The sequence below is a fragment of the Solanum dulcamara genome, chromosome 2 (genome assembly GCF_947179165.1).
Source record: "Solanum dulcamara chromosome 2, daSolDulc1.2, whole genome shotgun sequence".
Lineage (NCBI taxonomy): Eukaryota > Viridiplantae > Streptophyta > Magnoliopsida > Solanales > Solanaceae > Solanum > Solanum dulcamara.
Genome location: NC_077238.1, coordinates 50,615,172 through 50,640,361, shown reverse-complemented (window position 1 = coordinate 50,640,361; position 25,190 = coordinate 50,615,172). Strand labels below are relative to the sequence as shown.

Genomic DNA, 25,190 nt, shown 5'->3' with positions numbered 1-25,190 from the left:
TCCTTTTTTTATTTTTGGTACGTCAGTTGTAGGGGGTAATAAATTCACTTTTAGGTAGTTTAAGTGTGTAATAAGTCATCATAATAGTTTATGTGTTAATTGACTTTTCGATATAATTTCGAAAGAGGGGGAATTTATGTCTTTTCTCTAAAATTATATCTTTTAAAAAATATAGTGATGAAACAAATTAAACTTAACCCCTTTTATCAAGTGTTTTATCTAACAAAGCAAATAGTAGTATATAGTTTGGGTCTTCATCTTACTCGAAAATGACATTATTATTTTCTATTCCCGTTTTGATTTATTCGTTTTACTTTTTTTTAATATATTCAAAAATAGAATCTTTTTTTATATAATTTTATAATTTTAACTTTTCACATGACATGTTTAAAATTATAAAGTTAGAAGATATATTAATATATTTACACTAAATTCACAATATATTTTTTATTTTTTTTAAATTTTATATCAAATTAAAATTAGATAAATAAATTAAAGTGTTGATAGTAATATTTTTAAATCTAAAAGAAGGTTTAGAAATAAAAGTGTTCGGATTGTTTTGGAAAATGAAAGTGGTCCAATACCAGTCTTTTGGATGGACTAGAATTAAACCGCGGCAAGGGGGAGGGAACAGACAAAGACTTGGGAACTGAAAAGACCAAGCTTTTTCTTAGTTTGTTTCAGCTATTTTTTCTTGTTTCTTTTTCGCTCCCTTTCTCTCGTCTCAATTATCACACGCACAAAACACAGACAATATACTAGTAATAAAAGTTGAAAGCTACAAGCCTCCTTGTCCCTTTCCTAGCCACTCGTTTATGGGTCTTTGTTTCATCTTTGACTTAACTACGTTTCAAAATATTTAGAAAGCAGCAAAGAGATGAATAAATTTATTCATGTATTTATCATATAATTAATTAGAAAATAAATTATTTATATATAAAATTAATATAATATATGATTTACAATTTAAAAATTTACATAATTAATAATGAAGTATAATTTAGAAGGAAATTTGTGTATCATTTTATGTTGATTAAAAATATAAAATAACTAATGTTGACGTAACTAATATTAATACGTGCATAATTCTAGCCGATTAACAAACTAATCCCTATGCCTATTGGCTAATAACCAAAAAATCTGTACTCCAGCTTCCCCACTCTCACAGAGAAGTTCAATTCCTTGTTTCCCCACTCTTCTCAAGTCTGCTGAGTGTTTTTCATCCCTACACCTATGCTAGTAAGTCCCTTTTTTAAACCCATTAATGACAGGCCACTCGCCATTGTTTCTCAGTAACAAGTCACAAGACACTATTTTTACATATATTTTGTCAGTTGCCACTTTACTGGTCTATGATGGAGTCTCTGTCAGTGAATGAATGGCTGTAAAGATCAAGTCAGACTTCTTCCTTTACACTTGTCTCTTTGCAACTTCGTCTCTGAACATCTCTTCTCTCTGCTTTCTAAAAGAATGGGTCTTTATAACTAGTATTATTGTTTCTTGCTCCATCCAAAGGACTAGTCTTTATCCTGGTTTCATCTTTTAACCAACACAGTCGGATCGTTTTCTTTTCTTTCTTGGGATTTTAGAACTTCTCCCAAGAAAGAGGTACATTTTCTGCTTCCTTCAATCAAATTACAGACAAAAGAAAAAGAAACTGTCTGCCTTTTTCCTTTTATCTTTTTCTGTCTTGCAAGAATCACTACTGTTGTTTTGCATATTTTGATACTTACTACAGTTAAGTATCTTTTTCCCCTAAAAATTGTTCCTTTAGACTGTAGCTTTCTATAACCTCCCTTATCGTCTAACTAAATCCAGTTTGGGTCCTACAATTTACACTTGTTTCTTGATTTTGGAGATTTTTTTTTCAGTAGTTAGAACTTGAGATTAATTGGAGACATTTTAGATAGATCATTTTGCTTAGTAAATTATTGGATTTTGCTTTTCATTGTGTATTTCAGTTTGGTTGTTTTCTTTTCCCTTTTTGGATTTTGGTTGGTCCAGCTGATGAGCTACTTTAATTTGGAAGGCTATTCAATCATTAGACTCCAGCCGACAGTGGATAAATTTGTTTATATTAATACTCCATATGAAAAAAATTAGAAAACATCTGTGAGTGACTGCATTATTGTGTTAAGGGTGTGGCTTAATTTATATATATCTGGAATAACTTTTCAAGATTCTCTCTTAATCCCTATATTGACACGTATTTTTGTTGAGAATTTTACCTACATGTTCCTCCTTTTTGCTTAGTTGGTTATTTTCTTCTTTTGTTTATCAATATTATAAATGGTTTATCAGTAGTTTTGTTTTCTCAATTACTTGATTTTAAGGTACATAATCTGCATTTCATTTACATTTTGTGTGGCTGTTAACTCTTCAAAACTGAGCTAGAGTTGGTTAGATCTCCTTAAATGTTTCTATTTTGTTTTATTGGATTTGATGTGTTCAAAATCTTGGAGTAGGTGGATGGATGAGCATGAAAAGGAGGTGATTTAGAGGGAATAAGATCTTGGCGCGGACAAAGCTTAAAATTGTAACTTTCCTTCACATTTTGTGACGTTGTTAACTCAGGTCAAGAATTTAGAGGTAAAAAATTAAAGGCTTGAACTGTGTGATGGAATCATCCTCATCAAAGAGGGCCAAGGCACCAGGGAGTATAGCTCATTGCTTGGTTGATGGATGTAGTTCAGACCTCAGTGAATGCAGAGAGTATCACCGCCGGCATAAAGTTTGTGAGGTCCATTCAAAGACTGCCAAAGTAACCATTGCCGGTCGAGACCAACGCTTCTGTCAGCAATGCAGCAGGTAATGCTTTGATTGAAATGCTGCTCTTCTGAGTCATTTTGTTGTCATCTTAGACCTTAATGCATTCAAACAAGTAATATTTGGATCAAGTAAGGAATGAAGCAGTCATGAAAGGCAGATCCTCATCATTAAGTTAACATGAAGTAAATTAACTTCCGCTTACTCCATGTTCATTGAGTCGGAGACAATTGTTTGGTTAGAGATTCACTTCCTCGTAAGCGCCGTATAAGTCAGAATGTCTAGTTGTTCAATTCTTGGAAGAGCAAATTAATTAGGATGTCTTACTGAAACTTGAATGGAAGAACATTTTCCTATTCTTCCATCTATTATGAGAGGATAGTATGACAATCTGGGGTCATTTTGCTCTTCCCTTAGCTCCTATGCTTTCAAAAATATATTTTGATCAAGAAAATGAATCAATATTATAACAAGGTCAGTCCTCGTTGTGTTTTCACTCACACTAGCTATTTAAGTAAAGTAATTAAACTAGTAAACAATTTTATGTAATATAGTTGGTGACAAGGTTTGTTCCGTTAAAATGTTGGGAGTTCCTAATAAAGGCTAGAAAACATGCAAACTAAGAATTTCAATCCTTGGAAGACGCATAAATTAGAAGAGTTAAGTCCATTTACTTATGCCTGGATAGAATAACAACGTTCTTCTTTCTCCCAAAGTTGTTAGACTTGTGACTTTGTTCTTGATCCTTGGTACACCAGATAGTTCAGAAGATGGTAATTAGAGAGGTGTCTAGACTGGCATAGAAGGTATTCGAGATAGTGAGCTAAACTTTTAGTGCTAGAATTTAACCTATTAAAATAGATCATGATCTTAATTAGAATCCACTTGCCTTCATTTCTTTCTGCCAACTTGAAGCTCATCTTAACGAGTTCTGGCATGTAGAGTAGTATTGATGTTTGATGCATTGCTTTCAGTTCTAAAATTATGTGATGATACCTAGAAGAAATTCTCTGCTTTATCAGCAATTCAGAATAGATGTTGCTCTTTAGTCCTATCCTAACTGATTCTCTGCTTGCTTATTTTTCTGATATTAGCTTAGATAGTTGAAACTTTGATTATAAGGTTTCTGGATTTGTCCCATCCCTGATAAATTTAAGATTGAAATTGATTTATGTTGCAGCATTATCTCGTTCTGATGGATCCTTTTGTAGGTTTCATTCATTGGTAGAGTTTGATGATGGAAAGAGAAGCTGTCGGAAACGTCTTGATGGACACAACAGGCGTCGAAGGAAGCCTCAGCCAGATTCTATGGCCAAAAATTCTGGATTACTTTTTGGCCAACAAGGTTAGAGCCATTCATTTATATAATAATAAAAATGAAACATGAAGCATTTCCACCTTGTTCTTAGAATTGGCTACCATTATTATGGTTGTTTGTTTAATCAAATGATGTTATGATCAAAAGACTGAATCATTTGTAGGAACAAAACTCCTGTCATTTAGCAGTCAACAAATATTTCCAAGCGCAGTTGTGAGCTCTGCATGGGCTGATGTTGAAAAAAGGGACAGCGATATGGTATTATACAACAACCAATCACATATAAATTACATGGACAGTCAAAACTCGTTCCCTGATTCTTCGGCTCATAGCTATAAAGGAGGAAGCCAATTCCAGTTCATGCAAGGCAGTGACCGCAGTCTCACTGAAGCTTCTTCAATCTGCCAGCCACTTCTTGAACATCCCACTTCTGCAGCAGGAATTTCTAGCAGCGGACAAAAGATCTTCTCCAGTGGATTAAATGAAATTGTTGATTCTGATCGTGCTCTCTCTCTTCTGTCATCAGCACCCGCTGTAACTAGGGAGATTGGTTTGAGTCACATGGTGCAGCAGCCTGCCTCTATCCCGCGTTCCCAGTCACATGGCCTGCAGTATGGTGGTCTAAGCCATTTCCCTTTTGCTCAAGATTTCAATAGCAGACCTCAAGATTCACATGTTAGCGACAGCAGCAGCCCTCTCCATTTCCATGATATGTTGCAAAATGCACAAGATGGATCATCTACAAGTGGTGGCTCTCAGCAAACACTAGCCTTTATGTGGGACTAAACTTTCAGCGCCTTGGTCTCTGCTAACATCAAGGAAATTCCATTAATCTTGAATCCATCCAAGCAAATGCTATTCCATTTCAGAAATGTTTAGCTTCTAATTAAGGAACACATAATTTCCAACACAAGAATCGAATGTTTGTGAGGGAGGTTGACTTTGTGTGATATATGACTTGACTTTTCTATATTTACCCTTCATTATGATTCTCGAGTTTTGCATCCTATTCCATTAGAATTTCTCAACATATAGAGGCCGTTTGGATTGTCTCTTATAAGCTGTTTTAAGCTTTTTTTGAGTATTTGGCTGATCAACTTAAAGTCATTTTGTGCTTAAAATAAGTTTCAATAAATATTTGGATTTATTTGGATGAACTTATTTTAAGCAGTTTATAAGTTGAAAACAGCTTATAAGTCAAAAAAAAAAGTTGGTGTATACCTATTTTTTTTAACTTATAAATAATTTTCAACTTATAAGCTGTTTAAAAATAAGTCAGGCTTTATGCCAATCAACATCGTTCGTTCTCCCCGCCCGGGAAGAACTTCACTCCCAAGCAAGCTAATAATCACCAAAAAGGAAATAAGCTTGTGGCTTATCAAGTGCCAACCTTTGCCAAATTTATATCTCCAAACTAAAAGGTTTGACTATTAACTAGACAACACCTGGACCACAATTATCTTTTTAAAATTCCCTAACTTCCAATTAACATCTCTAGGTTGGCTTTGTCAGTTTGGCTACCCATTTTATTGACATTTCTTCTCTTTTTGATGATGAATGGAATTTTTGACAATTGCTGGGACGAGTCTTGTTCTAAACCACTTCAAAATCTTAATCTTATTAGGGGTTTGATTGATTTCATGTGATTTGAAATTAGAAGATGAAATCAATGTAAAAATTAATGCATTAATATACACTTTGTAAAAACAAAAAATACCATTTTATATCTTCCAATCATTTTATTAATTATTACTCTTACCAATCTTTAAATTATTTATATCGCATATAACAATTACTCTCATCAAAAAAATATTTTTGTTTACAAAAAAACTATTTCATTTCCATACATATCTCTTAGTAATTCTTTATAAAAATGTTTTTTTTGTTAGTGGATAAATATTAATTTTACTTTTTTTTATTGAACTAAAGTTCGATCAACAATATTGTATTTTTTTCTAGAAAGTTTTTATTATCAATTTTACTTATTTGATAAGATTATATAAAGAATTGGACCCAAATTTGATAGTTTTCAAAACTTATTAGTTTATATATTTATAAACAAAAAATACAAATTTAAAAACTCAAATTACATGTCCGAATAAAACTTCAATTTTAGTTCATATAATTTTATATCATGATTTGATCTCACATGACTAAATGTGTCTTTAATATTCCACTTTGGAACAAATTGTAATTTAATTCTCTGATCTTAGAAATATCCAAAAAAATATATTCAAAAATCTCTTGATTTAATCAAGGGAAAAGGCTCAAATATGCCATCGTACTTTCAAAAAAGGCTCATTTATGCCATCCGTTAAAAGTTTGGCTCATCTATGTTATTGCCGTTTGAGAAAAGGTTCATCTATGTCATTATTTTTTAACTCCAATTTTGCAAAACCACCCAAACAACTTTTAACACTTTTCATTTGAAGTTTTGGATCAAATGTACTCTTTTTGCTCCTTCTTCTTCAAGACTACCAAGAACACCCGAAGAACAAATTTTCAACTTTTCTAATTTTTTACGAATCACCTCAAAATTCAATAGTAGCGTCCCTCCGAGTTAGATATCAAAACCCAATATCTTTTGAGCTTGAATTCAACCTAACTCAATAAGATACACTTAATTTTTTTCAAAACGAAAAAGGGCCTAAAATGCCCTTGAACTTTTGGAAAAGGTACAAAAATGTCTCTCATCCATCTATTGGGTTTAAAATACCCTTGACATCACACCGATGAATAAGATTCTACTTGACGCGGCATGTTGGACACCCTAGGACACTTGAAAAATCTTGTGCTATGATACCAAGTTTGTCATGATCCAACTTAGAGCCTAGTCGTAACACGGTGATCGAAACTCCGAAGGGCTCAAACCAAGCCTCTTGTACATATCATAAGCATACACAAGGTAAAATAAAAGCGAAAACATCATAAGAGAGTCTAAACTATAAATAGAAATTTAAGAATGTCACATGACAACATAAACTCGAAATATTTGTCCAACTAGATGCCTCTACTCATGAACATGGGCGGGGGCTAAGACATGTCTCTAACTCACCCTCAATATGAAACATAACAAAAGTCTTTGAAACAATAACCAACTCGATGACTAATCCCTAATAGATGAGGACACACCATAAACACCGCCGATAGGAAGGCTTAACTAGCCACATAGAAGATTATGATCTTCAACCTCAACCCCTATATTATGAGATAATGTAGGCAAAAAGTATGCATTAGTACGTTGGAATATACTAAGTATGTAGGCAATGCAATTCATAGAAAATCATGTTTGTACAAATGTCTATTTTAAATAGCATGATAGGAGAAGTAGTAAAAATCATAAGTAAACTTTAAGAAGGATCAATGCATCATAACCATAAGAGTATCATATAAAGTAAAATATATGATTAGTCATTTAGAACATAAAAAAGGACTATACATATGTGGGATAGAAACCATAACCGACAATAAGACCATGAGAACTATGACATGGAATCCCAATGTTGCCCCTACATCGGAGGAAAGGGGGAGACTACTTGCCAAGGTAGACTCCTATATGCCTAAGTGGATCTACTAAGAGGTTATATGAACCGGGTACTTACTCCTAGTTCTTAGACTTGGGTACTCACCTCCAAGCCTTAATATTTCGGGTACTCACCTCTTAGAGATTTGGGTATTCGCCTCTGATCCCTTTGTTTCTATGGTGGCACATAATTCAAGAGACATGAGGTTGCTACTAGGTCTTTTGGTAGGCCCCCCACTTCAAGTCCCCTCGGTGCTAAGAAAAATCCCATGAAATATATATATATATATATATAAAAAAAGAGGGCAGCCCGGTGCACTTAAGCTCCCGCTATGCGCAGGGTCCGGGGAAGGGCCCGACCACAAGGGTCTGTTGTACGCAGCCTTACCTTACATTTCTGCCAGAGGCTGTTTCCAAGGCTTGAACCCGTGACCTCCTGGTCACATGGCAGCAACTTTACCAGTTACTCCAAGGCTCCCCTTCTGAATATATATATATATATATATATATATATATATATATATATATATATATATATATATATATATATATATATATATATAGCATAGAAATTATAATTTCATGTATCATAGGTTTGAAATCATAGAGTAGCTCATTTTCATAACATTCTTGTAATATGAGAATTGTCGTTTCATCATTATAATCATATTTGCATAATTCATATTGTCAGGCCTTAAGGAACCACATTGGGCCCTAAGTCACCTTTCCATAGTTTGCATGAAAATCGTCATTCGAAACATACTTATAGTCCATGATCATAATTGAAATACATAATCATAGTTCATACTTGGAAATTCATGATCATAGTTTATACTTGAAATTAGGGTAAAACATGAATGCATAATCATTTGATTTGAAGATCATGAAATTGACTTAAAAACTTGCATGATCATAAACTTTGTATCGACCCATACATAATTCATATAGATAATATAATTAGGAAGTATAATTGAAAATACTCATATTTTACATCATGAACCCTAGAAATCAAAATAGGAGAATTCATGAGAAAACTCTTCAATTTAATGCAATAACCATCAATTTATATCAAAATAGACTAATGATCATACTTTAAATCATAATTCATGCAATAGGAATAGAGATCATAAAACCCATAAAATACCATATTTTAATTTAATAGAAAACTTGAGAAATTGATTGGCTTCATGGATGAAAGAATCCATGAATTAATACCCACATACCTTAAGTGAGAACATCAATTAATTTGGAAGAACTTGAGAGTTTTGATGGAGAGGTTGAGTGAATTTACTTGAAGTCTTCAATGGAGTCCTTGAGAGTCTTTTGTAGAGAGATATATATTTGAGTGGGTGAATTGTAGAAGAATGAATAGAATTAGAGGTTTAGGTTAATTTATAGAGTTGAATTAGGTTCTAAAAAGATCTAGGTTCATTATCTAATAATTTGAGAAAAGTCTAAAACGCCCTTACTAAAAACTAATTTCGGCCATGAAAAATCATTGTCTGGTCTGCGACGCGGACTTGTTGCGCACCTTACTGTTTTGCGCAATTTCTTCGAAAATCTATCTTTTGATATATGAGTCTTAAAAATCCACTGAAACTATTTCCCGCAGGTTTTGACCTCCTGATCAATATTTTAAACTCGGATTTTTCAAAAAAATTAAGGATGATGCATTATTTGAGCGACCTATTCTCAATGCATTCTTAAGGCACTTATGAGCATTTTGAGGGATGTTACAATATCTCCCTTTGGGAACATTCGTCCTCGAATGAGATTTAACTAATATGGAAAGAAATGGAAAAAGAACTAACAACCCAACATGAACATGAGGACACTTTGAAAAATGCATAGAACATGTTTACTTCCTACTTAACATAAAACATAGTCTTTAAGAAAATTATTTTCATTAATCATGCATGCATATGAATGACATAAGGAACTGAAACGTAGGAGTTTAATCGATTTGATCATGAGTAACTTAGTACCTTTAGGCTTGAGTGAAAGGAAAGAGAGACGAATAACTCTTCATCATGTCTGATTCCGCTTCCCACGTAGCACTCTCTACTTGTTGATTCCTCCATAACACTTTGACATATACAACGTCTTTATTTCTTAATCTCTTCACTTGTTGGTCTAAAATTTCAATCAAAATCTCCTCATAAGTCAAAATTTCTTCAATATTCACATTCTCTATTGGCACAATAGAAAATGGATCACCCACAAACTTCCTCAATATTGACACATAAAATATCGGATGAACCAAACCAACTTAAATGGCAAGTCTAACTCATATGCCATTTTGTCAATATACCTTAGGATCCTAGACCTCTACAGGAAAATTTATCTCAAGAGTACTACCCCTTACTACTCGTATTCAACAAACCTCGAAACTTAATAAAGAAACACACAATGCATTGTACATTCACCCATATGGCATCAACACTACATTCAAGCCTAGTTCTGTAACAACTCTAATACACTCAGTTGAAACCCTTAACAAAAAGTCATCAATGGACTGCTACTAATAATTCACATATCTACAACCACACATTCACCCCTATTATTCTAACCACTTTATGACTCCCTTGAAGTCAACATCACTTAATAATTTTTTTGTGTCCATCCTAGCATCTCTACATCCTCATTGGTATTCATTCCTACCAAAGGTCACACCAATATATTATTACCTATCTATTGCCCACAACAAGGTCTCATCTAGCTCTTCCTCCATTTCTATAACTTCAAATGGGGCAAGCATGCCACAGTTTATCAAAACACGAAATGGCCACTCTCTCTCCATTTATCATGACCCCAAACTAGAGTCTTAAGACAAGAATTGAAGCTACCCTCATATACTGAATTATGACCCTTCCATTATAGAATAGACTCATTTGGGAATTGAAACTTGAATCAATGAGTTCTACAATCTATAGAAGCATAAGATACCAATCCATACCAATTGTTACCATTTCAAAAAGGGAATTCACACTTACCGGATGAAGCACCATGCTAAGTTTGGGGATCCACAGAGGGGTAGGGCTGAGATTGCCGACTACTATCCTTATCATTATTAGCAACCCTTGGACAATGCCTCCACTTGTAATTCTTCGCACCAAAACCAAGACATACACCCGAACCAGCTAGACAATCTCCTGGATGGTACCTTCCACACTTTTGGCATGCGAGAAAAGTTTGACAACTATAATTGTCACATTGATATCTAGGGTTAGACACCCTATCCTTGTGATACTTAGGCACTAAAGTATTATCAAGAGATGATCCATTCTCAATCCGAGCCTTCTTAGTCATCCTAGGAACCTCCTTAAGCTTTTTCTCTTCAATTTGCTCGATACGAGTCATGAGTCTAGAGATATCCATTTTCTTTATTAACATGGCCGTCTTACATTCTTGAACAACCAAATCTGAAGCCCCTGATATAAAATTACTCATTTGGGATCGAGGGTCGGATACCAAAGTCGGAGCATACTTGGACAACTTCATGAAGTTGAGGGCATACTCACTCACACTCATACTCCTTTGTTTCAAGTTGATAAATTCCATCACTTTCGCCTCCCTCAAATCTAAGAAAAAGAAACGGTCAAGAAATGAACCCTTAAAACTTTTCCAAATTATAGGACCCTCATTCACTCTTTCGGCCTTCCATTGGTTGTACCACACTTGAGTGACACCCTTGAGTTGGTAGGCTGCCAACTTTGCCTTTTCTTCTGAAGTCACTCCCATAATGCTCACTATCTTGTAGACCTCATCAATGAACTCTTAAGGATCCTCATCAACCTTTGAGCCATAAAACTCCTGAGGATTCATTCGTACAAAGTCCCTTACTTTTGCAGCTGGAGTAGAAATATTAGGAGGAGTCGCAACCCCTTGGTTGGTCACTACTTGGGCTAGCATAGTAATGGTAGTTCAAAACTCCGTATTAGTCACTTGGTCCAGTAAAGGACCATTGTCTTGAGGAGTCGGGGGAGCTTGGGCTTTATTAGCATTGTCTCCCCTTGGTGACAATGGCCTTCTTGGAGCCATCTTTTTGAAAATCGCATAGAAACACTATTAGGATAAAAAGTTTTACAGTAAACTCTATAGAATGACATGGATCATGAAAGAAATGAGAATTCCTAAAACGCCTCATAGACTCCTACTCATAAGTGTGGCGTGCTTCACACTTATGAATAAGACTCTACTTGACACGACATGTTGGACACCCTAGAACACTTGAAAAATCTTGTGCTCTGATACCAAGTTTGTCATGATCCAACTTAGAGCCTAGTCATAATACGGTGATCGAAACTCCGAAGGGCTCAAACCAAGCCTTTTGTACATATTATAAGAATACACAAGGTAAAATAAAAGCGAAAACGTCATAAAGGAGTCTAAACTATGAATAGAAATTTAAGAATGTCACATGACAACATAGACTCAAAATATTTATCCAACTAGATGCCTCTACTCATGAACATAGGCGGGGGCTAAGATATGTCCTTAACTCACCCTCAATATGAAACATAACAAAAGTCTTTAAAATAATAACCAAATGAATGACTAGTCCCCAATAGATGAGGACTCACCATAAACACCGTCGATAGGAAGGCTTAACTAGCCACGTAGAGGATATGATCTTCAACCTCAACCCCTACATTATGAGATAATGTAGGTAAAAAATATGCATTAGTACGTTGGAATTTCCTAAGTATGTAGGCAATGCAATTCATAGAAAACCATGTTTGTACAAATGTCTATTTTAAATAGCATGATAGGAGAAGTAGTAAAAATCATAAGTAGTCTTTAAGAAGGATCAATACATCATAACCATAAGAGTATCATATAAAGTAAAAGATAGGATTAGTCATTTAGAACATAAAAAAAGGACCACACATATGTGGGATAGGAACCATAACCGATAATAAGACCATGCGAGCTATGACATGAAATCCCAATGTTGCCCCTACATCAGAGGAAAGGGGGAGACTACTTGCCAAGGTAGACTCCTATATGCCTAAGTGGATCTACTAAAAGGTTATGTGAACCGGGTACTCACCCCTAGTTCTTAGACTCGGGTACTCACCTCCAAGCCTTGATATTTCGGGTACTCACCTCTTAGAGATTTGGGTATTCGCCTCTAATCCCTTTTTTTCTATGGTGGCACATAATTCAAGAGACATGAGGTTGCTATTAGGTCTTTTGGTAGGGCCCCCACCCCAAGTCCCCTCGGTCCTAAGAAAAATCCCATGGAATATATATATAGCATATAAATCATAATTTCATGTATCATAGGTTTGAAATCATAGAGTAGCTCATTTTCATAACATTCTTGTAATGTGAGAATTGCCGTTTCATCATTATAATCATATTTGCATAATTCATATTGTCAAGCCTTAAGGAACCACATTGGGCCCTAAGTCACCTTTCCATAGTTTGCATGAAAATCGTCATTCGAAACATACTTATAGTCCATGATCACAATTGAAATACATAATCATAGTTCATACTTGAAAATTCATGATCATAATTTATACTTGAAATTAGGGTAAAACATGAATGCATAATCAATTGATTTGAAGATCATGAAATTGACTTAAAAACATGCATGATCATAAAATTTGTATCGACCCATACATAATTCATATAGATAACATAATTAGGAAGTATAATTGAAACTACCCATATTTTACATCATGAACCCTAGAAATTAAAATAGGAGAATTAATGAGAAAACCCTTCAATTTAATGCAATAACCATCAATTTATATCAAAATAGACTAATGATCATACTTTAAATCATAATTCATGCAATAGGAATAGAGATCATAAAACCCATAAAATACCATACTTTAATTTTATAGAAAACTTGAGAAATTGATTGGCTTCATGGATGAAAGAATCCATGAATTAATACCCACATACCTTAAGTGAGAACATCAATTAATTTGGAAGAACTTAAGAGTTTTGATGGAGAGGTTGAGTGAATTTACTTGAAGTCTTCAATGGAGTCCTTGAGAGTCTTTTGTAGAGAGAGATATATTTTAGTGGGTGAATTGTAGAAGAATGAATAGAATTAGAGGTTTAGGTTAATTTATAGAGTTGAATTAGGTTCTAAAAAGATCTAGGTTCATTAGCTAATAATTTGGGAAAAGTCTAAAACGCCCTTACTAAAAACTAATTTCGGCCATGAAAAATCATCGTCAGGTCCGCGATGCGGAGGCCAGCAAGTCCGCAATGCGGATTTGTCGCGCACCTTACTATTTTTCGTAATTCCTTCGAAAATCTATCTTTTGATATACGGGTCCTAAAAATCCAATGAAACTATTTTTCCGCAGGTTTTGATCCCTTGATCGATATTTCGAACTCGAATTTTCTAAAAAGATTAAGGATGATGCATTATTTGACCAGCCTATTCCAAAGGCATTCTTAAGACATTTATGAGCATTTTGAGGGATGTTACATTTATTTAACAAAATTTTAATTAATTAATTAGAATAATTTTTTTAAACACGTGGAAACCATCTATTAGTTATAATTTAATTAATTAAAATCAAATTTATTTAATAGAATTTTAACTAAATAATTTAAATAGTTTTTTAAACATGTGTAGACCATTTATTGGTTATAATTTAATTATTTAAAATTAATTATAAATCAAAATTTATTTAACAAAATTTTAATTCAATAATTTTTTTAAACACGTGGTGGTCATCTATTGGTTATAATTGAATTATTTTAAATTTATTACAAATCAAATTTTATTTAAAAGAATTTTAATTAAGTAATTTGAATAATGTTTTTATACACGTGTCGTCCATTTATTGGTTACAATTTAATTATTTAAAATTAATTATAAATTAAAATTTATTTAGCAGAATTTTAATTAAAAAAGGTCTAAAATGGTCTCGAAATATTGAAAATAATACAAAAATGCCACTCATCCATCTATTCGGCCTAAAATGCCCCTTTTCGTTAAAGAAAATGTCATTTTTGGACTTAAAGGTAGATGTCAAAGGCATTATAGGCCCAATAAATGGATGAGGGTCATTTTTGTACCATTTTCAGTAGTTCACGGGCCTTTTTTGCCCTTTTCCGTTTTCAAAATCTCAAAACTTCAACATCTTTTAATGGTAGACTCAAAATTTTAAAAATCTATTCTGATTCGTGTTTTTGTTGTTGTTTTTGACATTCGATCCTTGTTCCCTAATTTTTTTGAGCCTACGTTCAAAATTTTAAGTGATTTAGAGTTGTGGAGATAATTCTACTATTAATAGATGTTAAAGTTTTGAAACTTTGAAATTTTTTAAAGTGTGTCTTGTTGAATTAGGTTGATTTCGAATTCAAAAGATATTGAATTTTGATATCTAGCTTGGAGGGACGATACTCTTGAAATTTGAGGTAATTTCATGAAAAAATTAGAAGTTGAAAATTTATAGTTCTTGGTGTTCTTGGTGGTTTTGAAGAAGAAAGAACAAAAAGAGTACATTTGATTCAAAAACTTCAATTGAATAGTGTTAAAAGTTGTTTGGAGGTTTTACAAAATCAGAGTTAAAAAATAATGGAATAGATGAACATTTTCTCAAACGACAATAACATAAATGAGCCAAACGTTTAAGAATGACATAAATAAGTCTTTTCTAAAAATTCAATGACATATTTAAGCCTTGTTTCTTTAATCAATAAAACTATTCGAGCTTTCTGGGAAATCAATAAAACCATCATTATGAGAGTAAATTGTAGACTGAGGAACACACCACCACCTCCAAGAGAGATTCACTTCTATCTAAAAACAAAACAGAGCACTTTGGACTATGCTTTTGTTTAGAGGGAAAAAAGAGTTTGATTGATATATCTTTTACCTTTGTTATTTGAAGTTGATATACTCTCGTTATATAAGGCATTTGCATAACAAAAAAGATATATGTGAATCACTTTCATAATGAAGTATATCAATTCTAAATAACAAAGTTAAGAAGTAGATTATGATATTTTCCCTTATTTAAATAATATAATATTGAACTGCCCTTACATTTCTACTCCTATATAATAGAGGTCTCCTAGCTTCTCTGGTACATTCATTATTAGTTCATTACCAACTATGCTTTCATTTACTTTCTTGATTTAGATGAGCTTATTCATGGCCTACTAGCTTCTATGGGCATTATCATCATCACTATCGATAATTCATTCAGTTTCTTGATTTAGAAAAGTAGTATTTCCTCCGTTTAAAAAAGAATTAGTGTAAGCCCACGCGATGTGCGGCATATTTTAAAGAAAAAATGAGCAGAAAGAGATAAAAGAAGCAGATGTATATGAACCATGTGTGACATATTGCATATTTTACATTCTAAGCTTTTGGATTAGTCTTATTATAAGCTAATAGTTTTTATAATATATATAGTTGTTACTGCTTCGTTACTAATTTATAATATTAGGAGGATTCAAACTTGCTTTTCCATCTTCTTGTTACCTTCAAAGGATAATTGTTGTTAACCAAGAGTCATAATGTTCATCTATAATTATTTGTATGTGCAAAAATATTACTTTTGGTAATCAATTTTAAAAATGCAACTCACGGGGACAAAGCCCAAGATGAAGAAACGTTTGCAAATGACTACCATTTGAGTACGTGTCATAGATTTCGGAGGCTAGTGGAATCAGTTCTTGGTTTTGGCGGAGTTTGGTGTATAATAGTAGTTACCATTCGAGTATTCAAATGACTCCATTCAATGTGTTGTATGGTAGGAGGTGTCGGTCTCCGATGGGCTGGTTTGATGATTTTAATGTTAGGCCGTAAGACACCAACTTGTTGCGTGATTCTATGGTTAGCGTTCATGTGATCCAAGAGTGATTATGTACTCTCAGAATAAGCAGAAGAGATATACTGATCAGAGAGTGAAGGCCTTAGAGTTCATAGTTGGCGACTGCATATTCGTGTGAGTGTCGCCCATGAAGGGTGTGATGAGATTCAGGAAGAAGAGAAAGCTTAGCCTTAGGTTTATGGGCCCTTTTGAGATTTTGAGGCGTATTGGAGAGATGAATTTTGAGTTAGCATTATCTCTATCTCTTTCAGGTGTTCACCTTGTCTTTCATGTCTCTATATTGAGACAATATGTTCCGAATGATACCCACATGCTTCAGTAGGATTTGGTGCAGTTGGATGAGAATTTAGCTTTCAAGGACTAGCCTGTGGCTATTCTAGAGAGGCAACTTAGGAAGTTGAGGCCCTGGGAGATTTCGTCAGTAAAGGTTCAATGGAGGCATCGTTCGGTTGAGGAGGTTACTTAGGAGACCTTACCTTTTGATATGCGAACCCGATATTCTCACCTTTTCGAGCCTTCAGGTACTTTATTTCTATACGTTTTGAGGACAAAAGTCTTTTAGTAGTGGATGTTGTAATGACCCTCGTGGTCATTTACTTATTATTACTTTTTCCTACTTCTCCTAGCCTTTGTGTAGTCTATCTGATGTGTTGGGATGAGTGGCATGTTTCTCGCGGTGGTAAGGAGAGTTTTTGGTGAGTTTTCCCACTTTATTAGACTTTTATGTTAAAATAGTTTACTTTGGTCAACATCTAGAGTATCTGACGTCATATGGGATTTTCATCAGTTCTATTAGCTCTAGAAGGTCCATTTTGGATTAGTAGCATAGTTGGTTTGTGTCTCGAAGCCTTTGGCGTGAGTTTGAGCAGTTAGGCGAGATGTTTTTGAAAGTTTAGTAAAAGGTTGATTTTGGTCAACATTCTTGGTAAATATTCTCAAATGAGATTCCCATCAATGCGGTTAGCTCCAAAATATTGACTTTGATTAGAATGACCTTTGGTTTGGATTCCAAGGTGATTGGGATGATTTTGTGGCATTTTGTGAAATATTGTTTATGTTTCTTTGTGTAAGTGTTGACTTGGTTCAACATTTTATTGAGATGACCTCTATTGATTGTTTCATCGATTTTATTGAGTCTAAAATGTTATGTTTTATGGGGTAGCATAAGCTCAGTTATGTGCATGGACACAAATCTCGAGCCCCCATGGGGGCATTTTCTCAACTTCAAGTTGAGCTGATGCAGTTGTTGCTGCTGCCACTAGCATTGTTCAGTAGTGTTCGCATGCTTGGAGCCGCATTCACGATGACTAGTGAAATTATCTTCGAGATCGCAAGCTTACCACGGTAATCGCGAAGACCAACTTCATTGATCAACACAGTCACAATCTTTTAACATCGCGATTGCAATTAAGGGTCATGGACCTAATCAATATATATGAATAGCAGTCGCAACTCTATGAGTCCGGCAATTGCGATGTATAAATGTGTGACAGATATCAATTTTCATGATTTCATAATGCATTTGCTCAAGACCAACTTTATTTTAGATGATTTGGAGCTCGAATTTAAGGAGAAATCAGTGGGGAATTGCTTAGTTTTGTTTAGGATATCTAGGGGATGTTAGAAGGGTCTTTAATTTCGTGTTTATCTTGCAAGTTTCCATTGATTTCTTCTCTTAATTCCCATTATTTTGATCATTCTTGAGCTCTCTTTTGGTGGGACTGTTTTGAGCTCAATCGATGCTTGGATTGTGTCTGTTTTTGGGAAAAAAGTTTCTTGAGCTAGGGGAGGGGACCTTTTGATAGAATCAATTGTGTGATTCCACGCGCAAGTCCCACAGTCTTATTTTGATTCAATTTTTGGGTTTGAATCTTTTTATAGCAATTTGGGTATAAATTCGCTAGTGTTGACGTCTACTTTGCTAATTTTATAGTGTGACATCGTTATGAAGCTGCTTGAAAGGGTAAAACTCCTGAATAAAAGTTCTTGTGCGGTATTGGAGTTGGAGTAGGTTACAATTTCCTTATTTTTAGACTTGGCTAAGTTAGATTTAATATAAATTGAGTATCATTGATTGTTAGGAAGGTTTTAGGATGAGATTTAAGGTTTGTATGATCCTTAGTTGTATTCTTGGACTCTTTCGGGATATTAGCCTAGCATTTTAGCCATGAAGCTTTAGATTAGGATTAGCCTTAGCCTTTTTTAGAATTATAGGATCCTTAGAATGCTCCGAGATGGCTTACAACTTATATTTATCCTCGTTAGATGGTTTGGTATGATTTTGTGCCTTTTTTGATTATTTTTGAGCTTTCACTTTATTGTTATCATGTTTGTGGGCTTGAGGCCTTGGACTTGGACTGACTGGAGTTCCAGGTTAGTACAACTATATTGTGTTGGGTGTCTACCCAGTTATTGTGTGGTGTGATTATATTTGCGAATTAATTTATTGTGACTTGTGTTCATTCATACACACAACATTTTAAATTGGCATGATTTGAGCTAGAAAGAGGAGAAATATGTATTTAGACTCTTACCTAATTTTTGTCATAAATTGTTTTGTTTTGGGCGCCGAGGGAGCGCATCACTGGTTTTATTCGAGGAAACTTGGAAATTTTGGAGATAACACATCTTTTTTCTAAGATTTTATTTTCCAAGGAGATAATTACTTTACCTTATTGGTTTTACTTTCGCGACCTGAATATTTTGAGAAAAACCACCATTTTTACGAAAGTTTGGATAAAAAAGAGAAATTACCCTAAACATACAAATTTTTCTACAAATTTTATGTGGTATGAGATATTTTTATTGATATGGTGAGACCGAGAGGATATTCTGAGTTGCACTTTATGCATATTTCATACGTTGATGAGCTCCGGTAGCCCGCATATTGAATTTTGGATTTTACTTTCACTGTATATGTTGATGAACTCTAGTGGGTTGCGTAGTTGTCTCAAGGATCCCATGGGGTGGCTGACGAGATGGTTACGAAACATTTTACTTTATACATACATTGGCCACATGTACATCACATCATCTTACATTATCTGTCAATTTGTGATTACTTGTTTGGTTGTCGGATGTTTATTAGTATTGTTATCTTTTTTTCTATGGTGACTGTATATCTCTAGTTAGCTTTTTAAATATTACTGTTAACACTAGGTGCTTGCAAGCTTAGGGTTAGCAGGTTATTGGCTGGGAGAGATTTAATTTATATATTTTCTATCTGAACTTGGTCGGCCTATGATGTCTGCTGAGTACCCTGTGTTTTTGTACTCATGCTACACTTCTACATCTTTTTCTAATGTAGCTTCTAGTATGAGTCACTTTTGCTGAGTTTGGATCTCTCCTGGCCGTCGTTGTTGGATCGTTATGATATTTTGGCGTCCAGAGATTTATCACTTTTCCTCTTTTGTACAATCTATGTATTTTATATTTTGATTAGACAGATCTGATGTATATAGTTCTTTCTATACTTAGATGATCTTGCCCCAAAGATGCCAGGCCTGAGATTTATTCTTCTATATAGTTTTGCCTTTGCCGATCACTTTGGGCCAATTATTTTTCATATTTTGTATCATTATATACATATCTACTCTATGGGCCTCTATTTTTTAATTATTGCTTCCATATGGTTTTATTTTTTTAATATATTTAATATTTGTAGTTGGGCTTTAGCATGCCTTCTTGGGGATTTATGTTAGGCTCCATATGGGTCAATTTCGGGTCGTGACATAGGCACTTCTTTTGGAACTTTTCTATAATCAATATTATATTTTTTTACAACAGTTTTAAATTCTGTAATTCTAGCTTTTATTTTATATTTTAAAATCTAATTACAAGCAATGCTAATTTTGTTACAAGAATCTCCAAATACAGAAATACCATTTTTTACTATCAAATTATAAATATGTCATGACCCAAGCTAGACCCTAGATATGACACAACGATTAGAATCTTGAGAGACCTAATCAAGCCTAATAACGTAACATAGCATGACTTAGGAAAAATATTATAATCAAGAGTAAATAAAAATGCGGAAAGAAAGTCTGAAAAGTAGAAAATCTTGATAAAAGAGATTCCAAACATAACATTTGAAGACAAAGAAAAATCATACTAGTCTAGTCTGACAAACCTCTATAACATTGACAGGGGAATAGGACAAGCCCTAGTTTACCTAAAACATATGAAAGTGCAGTAAGTCTGAAAATAAGAGATGACATAAGTGGTTGCACCCTCGAATCATGTGGACTCACCACAGTAAGAAACACCATTTGGAACCTGTACTAGCAATGGAAATAGACAGGAGCATCGTGACCAATATTATGAAATAATATAGGCAAAAGAATATGTGCTAGTACTATAGAATGTACTGAATATTGAGAATATGCAATGTGTGACGTAAATCATAATAATGCAATGACCAAGTTAGGTATAGTTAAAACCTTTAAAATCATCATTTTGAATCATAAGACAAGGTCAATGCAAACACGTTAGAAATTCATCAAGTAATATACCATAGAGGAGCCACAAAACTTTATGAGAGATACCGTTAACCAACATAAATCATGAGAGCTATATCATGGAGTCCAGTGTCTTCCCCACACCGAAAAGAGGTTGTTCCACTTGCCAAGGTAAGGACCATTTATATGAGCTATATGTGGATCCACTAGCTTAATCTTAGACTATCCATTTAGGACATTCTATAGTGGCGCGTAGATATGGGACATAGGTGATTGCCCCTAATCCACTCGGTGCTCACTAAACTCTCAACCAGAACATCAATCATAATAATAACATAGTCTAAAAAATGGTAATAGATTATAAGACCAAATGCATCATAGATAGTTTGAAAATCATATGAATAACTCCTTAAACCATATCATGAACCTTGACCCAATCAAGTCATAAGAGATATTTAATTAAAAGCATCTAAATCATGATAAGCTTTTCATATAAAATCACACTTAACTTAAAGCGGCTACATCATGGAATACCTTCATGATGAGATTATTTCCTTTTTGAAGCAAACCTTAGTTTCATAAAGTCATATTGATACTTTATCTAAAAGCATCCTTGCAATCATAGTTCATAAATTCATGATGCATGCAAAATCTCAAATCATGATTCATAGTCATAAAATAGACATAATGCATGGGTTTATGTAAAACTTCTTAAAATCGTATAATTAACATCAATTTATGCATAATAAGATCATTGAAGCTGAGTAAAAATATAATTTAATGAACCTAATGCAAGATAATCAACATACCTAGGGTTTAGGAAGAAATTATAAGGTACAAGTAGAGATTATTTGGTACTCCATGGATGGAAGAAGATCCATGGATGAAATTTCCACATACCTCACTAAAACCTAGCTTGAAACTTGAGAGGAGACTTGACTTTCCTTGAAACCCTAGCTTGTTGGAGAAGAAGACCCTTAGAGAGAAAGTCTTGGTGCCTTAGAGAAATTTAAGATATTTAGAGGGAGTGGGGAAGGTTCGAAGGGTTTTGATAGCAAAATGACGTAGTTTAAGAGTTAACAGATTGAGAAATATCCAAGATAAACCTAGATTAATTCTACCAGAATGACCCTACGAATGGGACCTACAGTTCGTAAGGTCTTTCATGAGTCATCAAAGTCATCTGTAGAAGTCGTGTACAAAAATTCAAGCTAATGGAATTGAACATCAATCCTACAACCAAAGTCTTCGGGTCTTAACTCCCACACAAGTTGTAGGGATCATTCGTTCTGTACAACTTTAAAAACTCAAAAATACAACTCTTTGAACCTCACTCTACGAGTCATCCTATAACTTGTATAACTTTCCATGGTCTGTAGGAAGTCTCGTGGAACTTAACCTGAGGTACTAGAATTTGCAAGGTCTCAGGACCTTTTCTACGATCCCTTTCAATATACCGTATGATCTTATACGATTCGTAGAAATCACCCGTAACTTGAACCCAATACTTAGCAAAATTTTCCAACTTCCAGACCTTACTTATGAGATCCTCCTATGATCTGTAGGACTTTCTACGACCCATAGGTCAGCTCATAGAACCTGCACTAGAACACTATTTTCTACAACTTTAATATGTGCAACACATTTAATATAAAAATCATCATCATCAATTGGACAAAGTATAGTTTTTATAAAATCAATTGCTTTTAAATTATAAGAAGCATTATCTAAAGTGATACTCATTATTTTATCACATAATTCAAAAAAGTTTAAAATATGGCCTATTGTTATATCTATATAAGAACCAATTTTACTCTCTTTAATGTATTTATAGTGTCACGACCAAAGCTAGGTCCTAGGTGTGACACGACGATTAGAATCCTGAAGGACCCTAACCAAGTCTCTTAGCATACATCACATATAGAAGGTAACTTAAAACATCAAAGTCAAGCATAATTGGAAGATAAATCTCAATGAAGTCTCAATAAGAAGGAATCTTAAAGCAACATGTCTGAACAATCGGAACTACAACTCAATGAACACCTAAATATGTCTCTACTGTAGTCTAGATTGAGGCATAAGACATGTTTCTCGCTCATCTATAGAAGAAAAAACATCATGATAAAAGAACATAAACTTATATCGGTTATGCCCTCGAGACATGAGGATTTACCCATCAAGTGATGATAACAAAAGTAACCCTAGCTACGAGTGAAAGGAGCGTGATCTTCGAACCCTATATTATGATATAATATAGGCAAAAAATATGTGTTAGTATATGGAATGCGCTATGATGTGAGAAGCATGCATAAACAATGACAATAAGTAATAAATAATATAGGTGTGAGATGCATGGCCAATATCTTTGAAAGCATAAGTAAAACTTGAAAACATTTAAAACATCGTGATCATGTGGTAAAAGCATCATAAAATCAACATGAGAGATCATATCATAGAATATACTTTTGTGTGGGATAGGACCTTATCCTACACTTAAGACCATGAGAGCTATAATATGGAATCCTATATAACTTCAACATTGAGAATAGAGAGTCTACTTGCCAAGGTAGACTCCATGAAAATATCTTATCATCATGAGCTATATGTGGATCCACTAGCTAAGACATAAAGGCAAACCTAAGTTATCAATGTAGTTAGGGACTAAAGGTTTCTACTAGAATTTCATTGGGTAGCTACTCGACTATCGAACCGAACTCCACCTTAAAGTCCTCTTGGGGCTTAGTCATTATCCCAACTAAATTCATTAAATGTAATAGTTAACATCATCATAAAAATAATCATAATAGTAGCTCATAAATATGACTGATTCATAAGAATCCATGAGTTGGTGAAAATTTCCTTTCACCTATTTAACATGAGTGTATGAAAATTACCTTTCACGCTATAAATACTTGCTTAAAACATCATTGAAACATAATTCATCATAATCATAGCTTTTCATAAAGTATTTCATCAATTTATGATCATATCTTCATAAGTTCATACTTGAAAATAACATAATGCATGGGTCCTTGGAAATCAACTTGAAATCATGTAATTAAACTCAATTGATGTATAATTAAATTAATGACATTGATAGAAATTATAATTGAATTGATCTAATGCAATTACATAAGAATTAGGGCTTTAGGAATAGAATTTAATAAGAGGAATCTTGACAAAACCTTAGAACTCCATGGATGGAAGGATCCATGGATGAATTCCCACATACCTTGGTCAATTGAGCCCTAGATTTAAACATTATTGAGACTTCAAACCTTGGAATCCTTGAACCCTAGCTTGTCTTGAAGACAAAACACTTGAGAGAGAATTTTAGAAAGATAAATATTGCAATTGAGGATTGGAGAGTGAATGAGGTGGATTCAAAGAGTTTGGGTAGTTATAGTCTTTAGCAATAGGCTTAAAATGATGTAATATAGGGGTACAAAATTCAAAAAAAAAACATAAATACCCATAATTAAAATTGGAAAAGGACTATTGGGTGAGATAAGTGGTGCTCGCTGGCCTAGTTGGCGAGTCATCCATTTCCCCTGATTCCTCGCTAACCTTCCTAATTCTGAGGGAAAAATTTCATAATATTTTTGTGAGCTAGACCTTACTCGACTAACTGTTGGCTGGTCGCCAACATGTCCTCCTCCTTGCCCAGTGCCTTTCTTCCCTGCTAACTTTTCTGAACTGTTGGGCGAGATTAGCTTGCTCACCCTTCCAGCTCGGCGAGTTTCCATCCCTTCTTCCTCCTTGCCAACTTGCCTTCTTCTGAGAAGAATTTCTCAGAAGTTTTTGGTGAGACTCCCTAGACTGCCAATTCCAATTTGTTGTATCGCCAAGTCTAATTTGGTTTCTCTCTATGTCCTTTAGGTGGTCTTCAACATCCAACTTCACTGTCTTCTCCTTTAAACTTAAAAATTCCAACCTTTCAACTTTCGAGGCTTCACATATAGCCTATTATTTTTTTGTATATTCCAATCATGGTCAGTATATGAATAGTAACAGTATAATAATCATTACCACTAGGACTAAGACCCATATCAGAAGTTATAGATACTCCACCATCAAATAAACAAATAAGCAACGAAGATAGTGACAATGTTCATTTTGATATTTAAAAATATCATTTTAATTGTATTTATTGAAAAAATCTTAAATAAATGGGTTATACACTTGCCGAATATATCTAATAAAACTGGGATGTGAAGAGCAACCATAAGGAAAACCACAAATAACATTTACTTTAGCCAATTCTTAACGATCTCTTTCTTTACTATATGTGAAGTGTGTGCTTG

At 34.0% G+C, this 25,190-nt stretch overlaps 1 protein-coding gene across 5 annotated transcripts; it reads left to right on the top strand.

Annotated features, from left to right (window-relative positions):
• Positions 1 to 1,107: 1,107 nt before the first annotated feature.
• Positions 1,108 to 5,080, top strand: LOC129880562 (squamosa promoter-binding-like protein 16). 5 transcript variants are annotated; one of them, XM_055954646.1, is made up of 4 exons: positions 1,108 to 1,239; positions 2,466 to 2,808; positions 3,978 to 4,111; positions 4,248 to 5,080. In XM_055954646.1, exons 2-4 carry the CDS (start codon positions 2,618 to 2,620, stop codon positions 4,868 to 4,870), a joined length of 948 nt encoding a protein of 315 aa, XP_055810621.1. In that variant the 5' UTR covers positions 1,108 to 1,239; positions 2,466 to 2,617; the 3' UTR covers positions 4,871 to 5,080. The 5 variants fall into 5 exon arrangements, with proteins under 5 accessions (XP_055810621.1, XP_055810620.1, XP_055810619.1 ...); XM_055954645.1 differs by lacking the exon at positions 1,108 to 1,239 and adding an exon at positions 1,265 to 1,395; XM_055954644.1 differs by lacking the exon at positions 1,108 to 1,239 and adding an exon at positions 1,402 to 1,608.
• The last annotated feature ends 20,110 nt before the right edge of the window (positions 5,081 to 25,190 follow it).

Excerpts from the sequence above, each read along its gene's own strand:
- LOC129880562 (XM_055954646.1), top strand. The coding sequence starts at position 2,618 with ATGGAATCATCCTCATCAAAGAGGGCCAAGGCACCAGGGAGTATAGCT. Across the intron at positions 2,809-3,977 it reads TTCTGTCAGCAATGCAGCAG|GTTTCATTCATTGGTAGAGT; the intron begins GTAATGCTTTGA and ends ATCCTTTTGTAG. Across the intron at positions 4,112-4,247 it reads ATTACTTTTTGGCCAACAAG|GAACAAAACTCCTGTCATTT; the intron begins GTTAGAGCCATT and ends AATCATTTGTAG.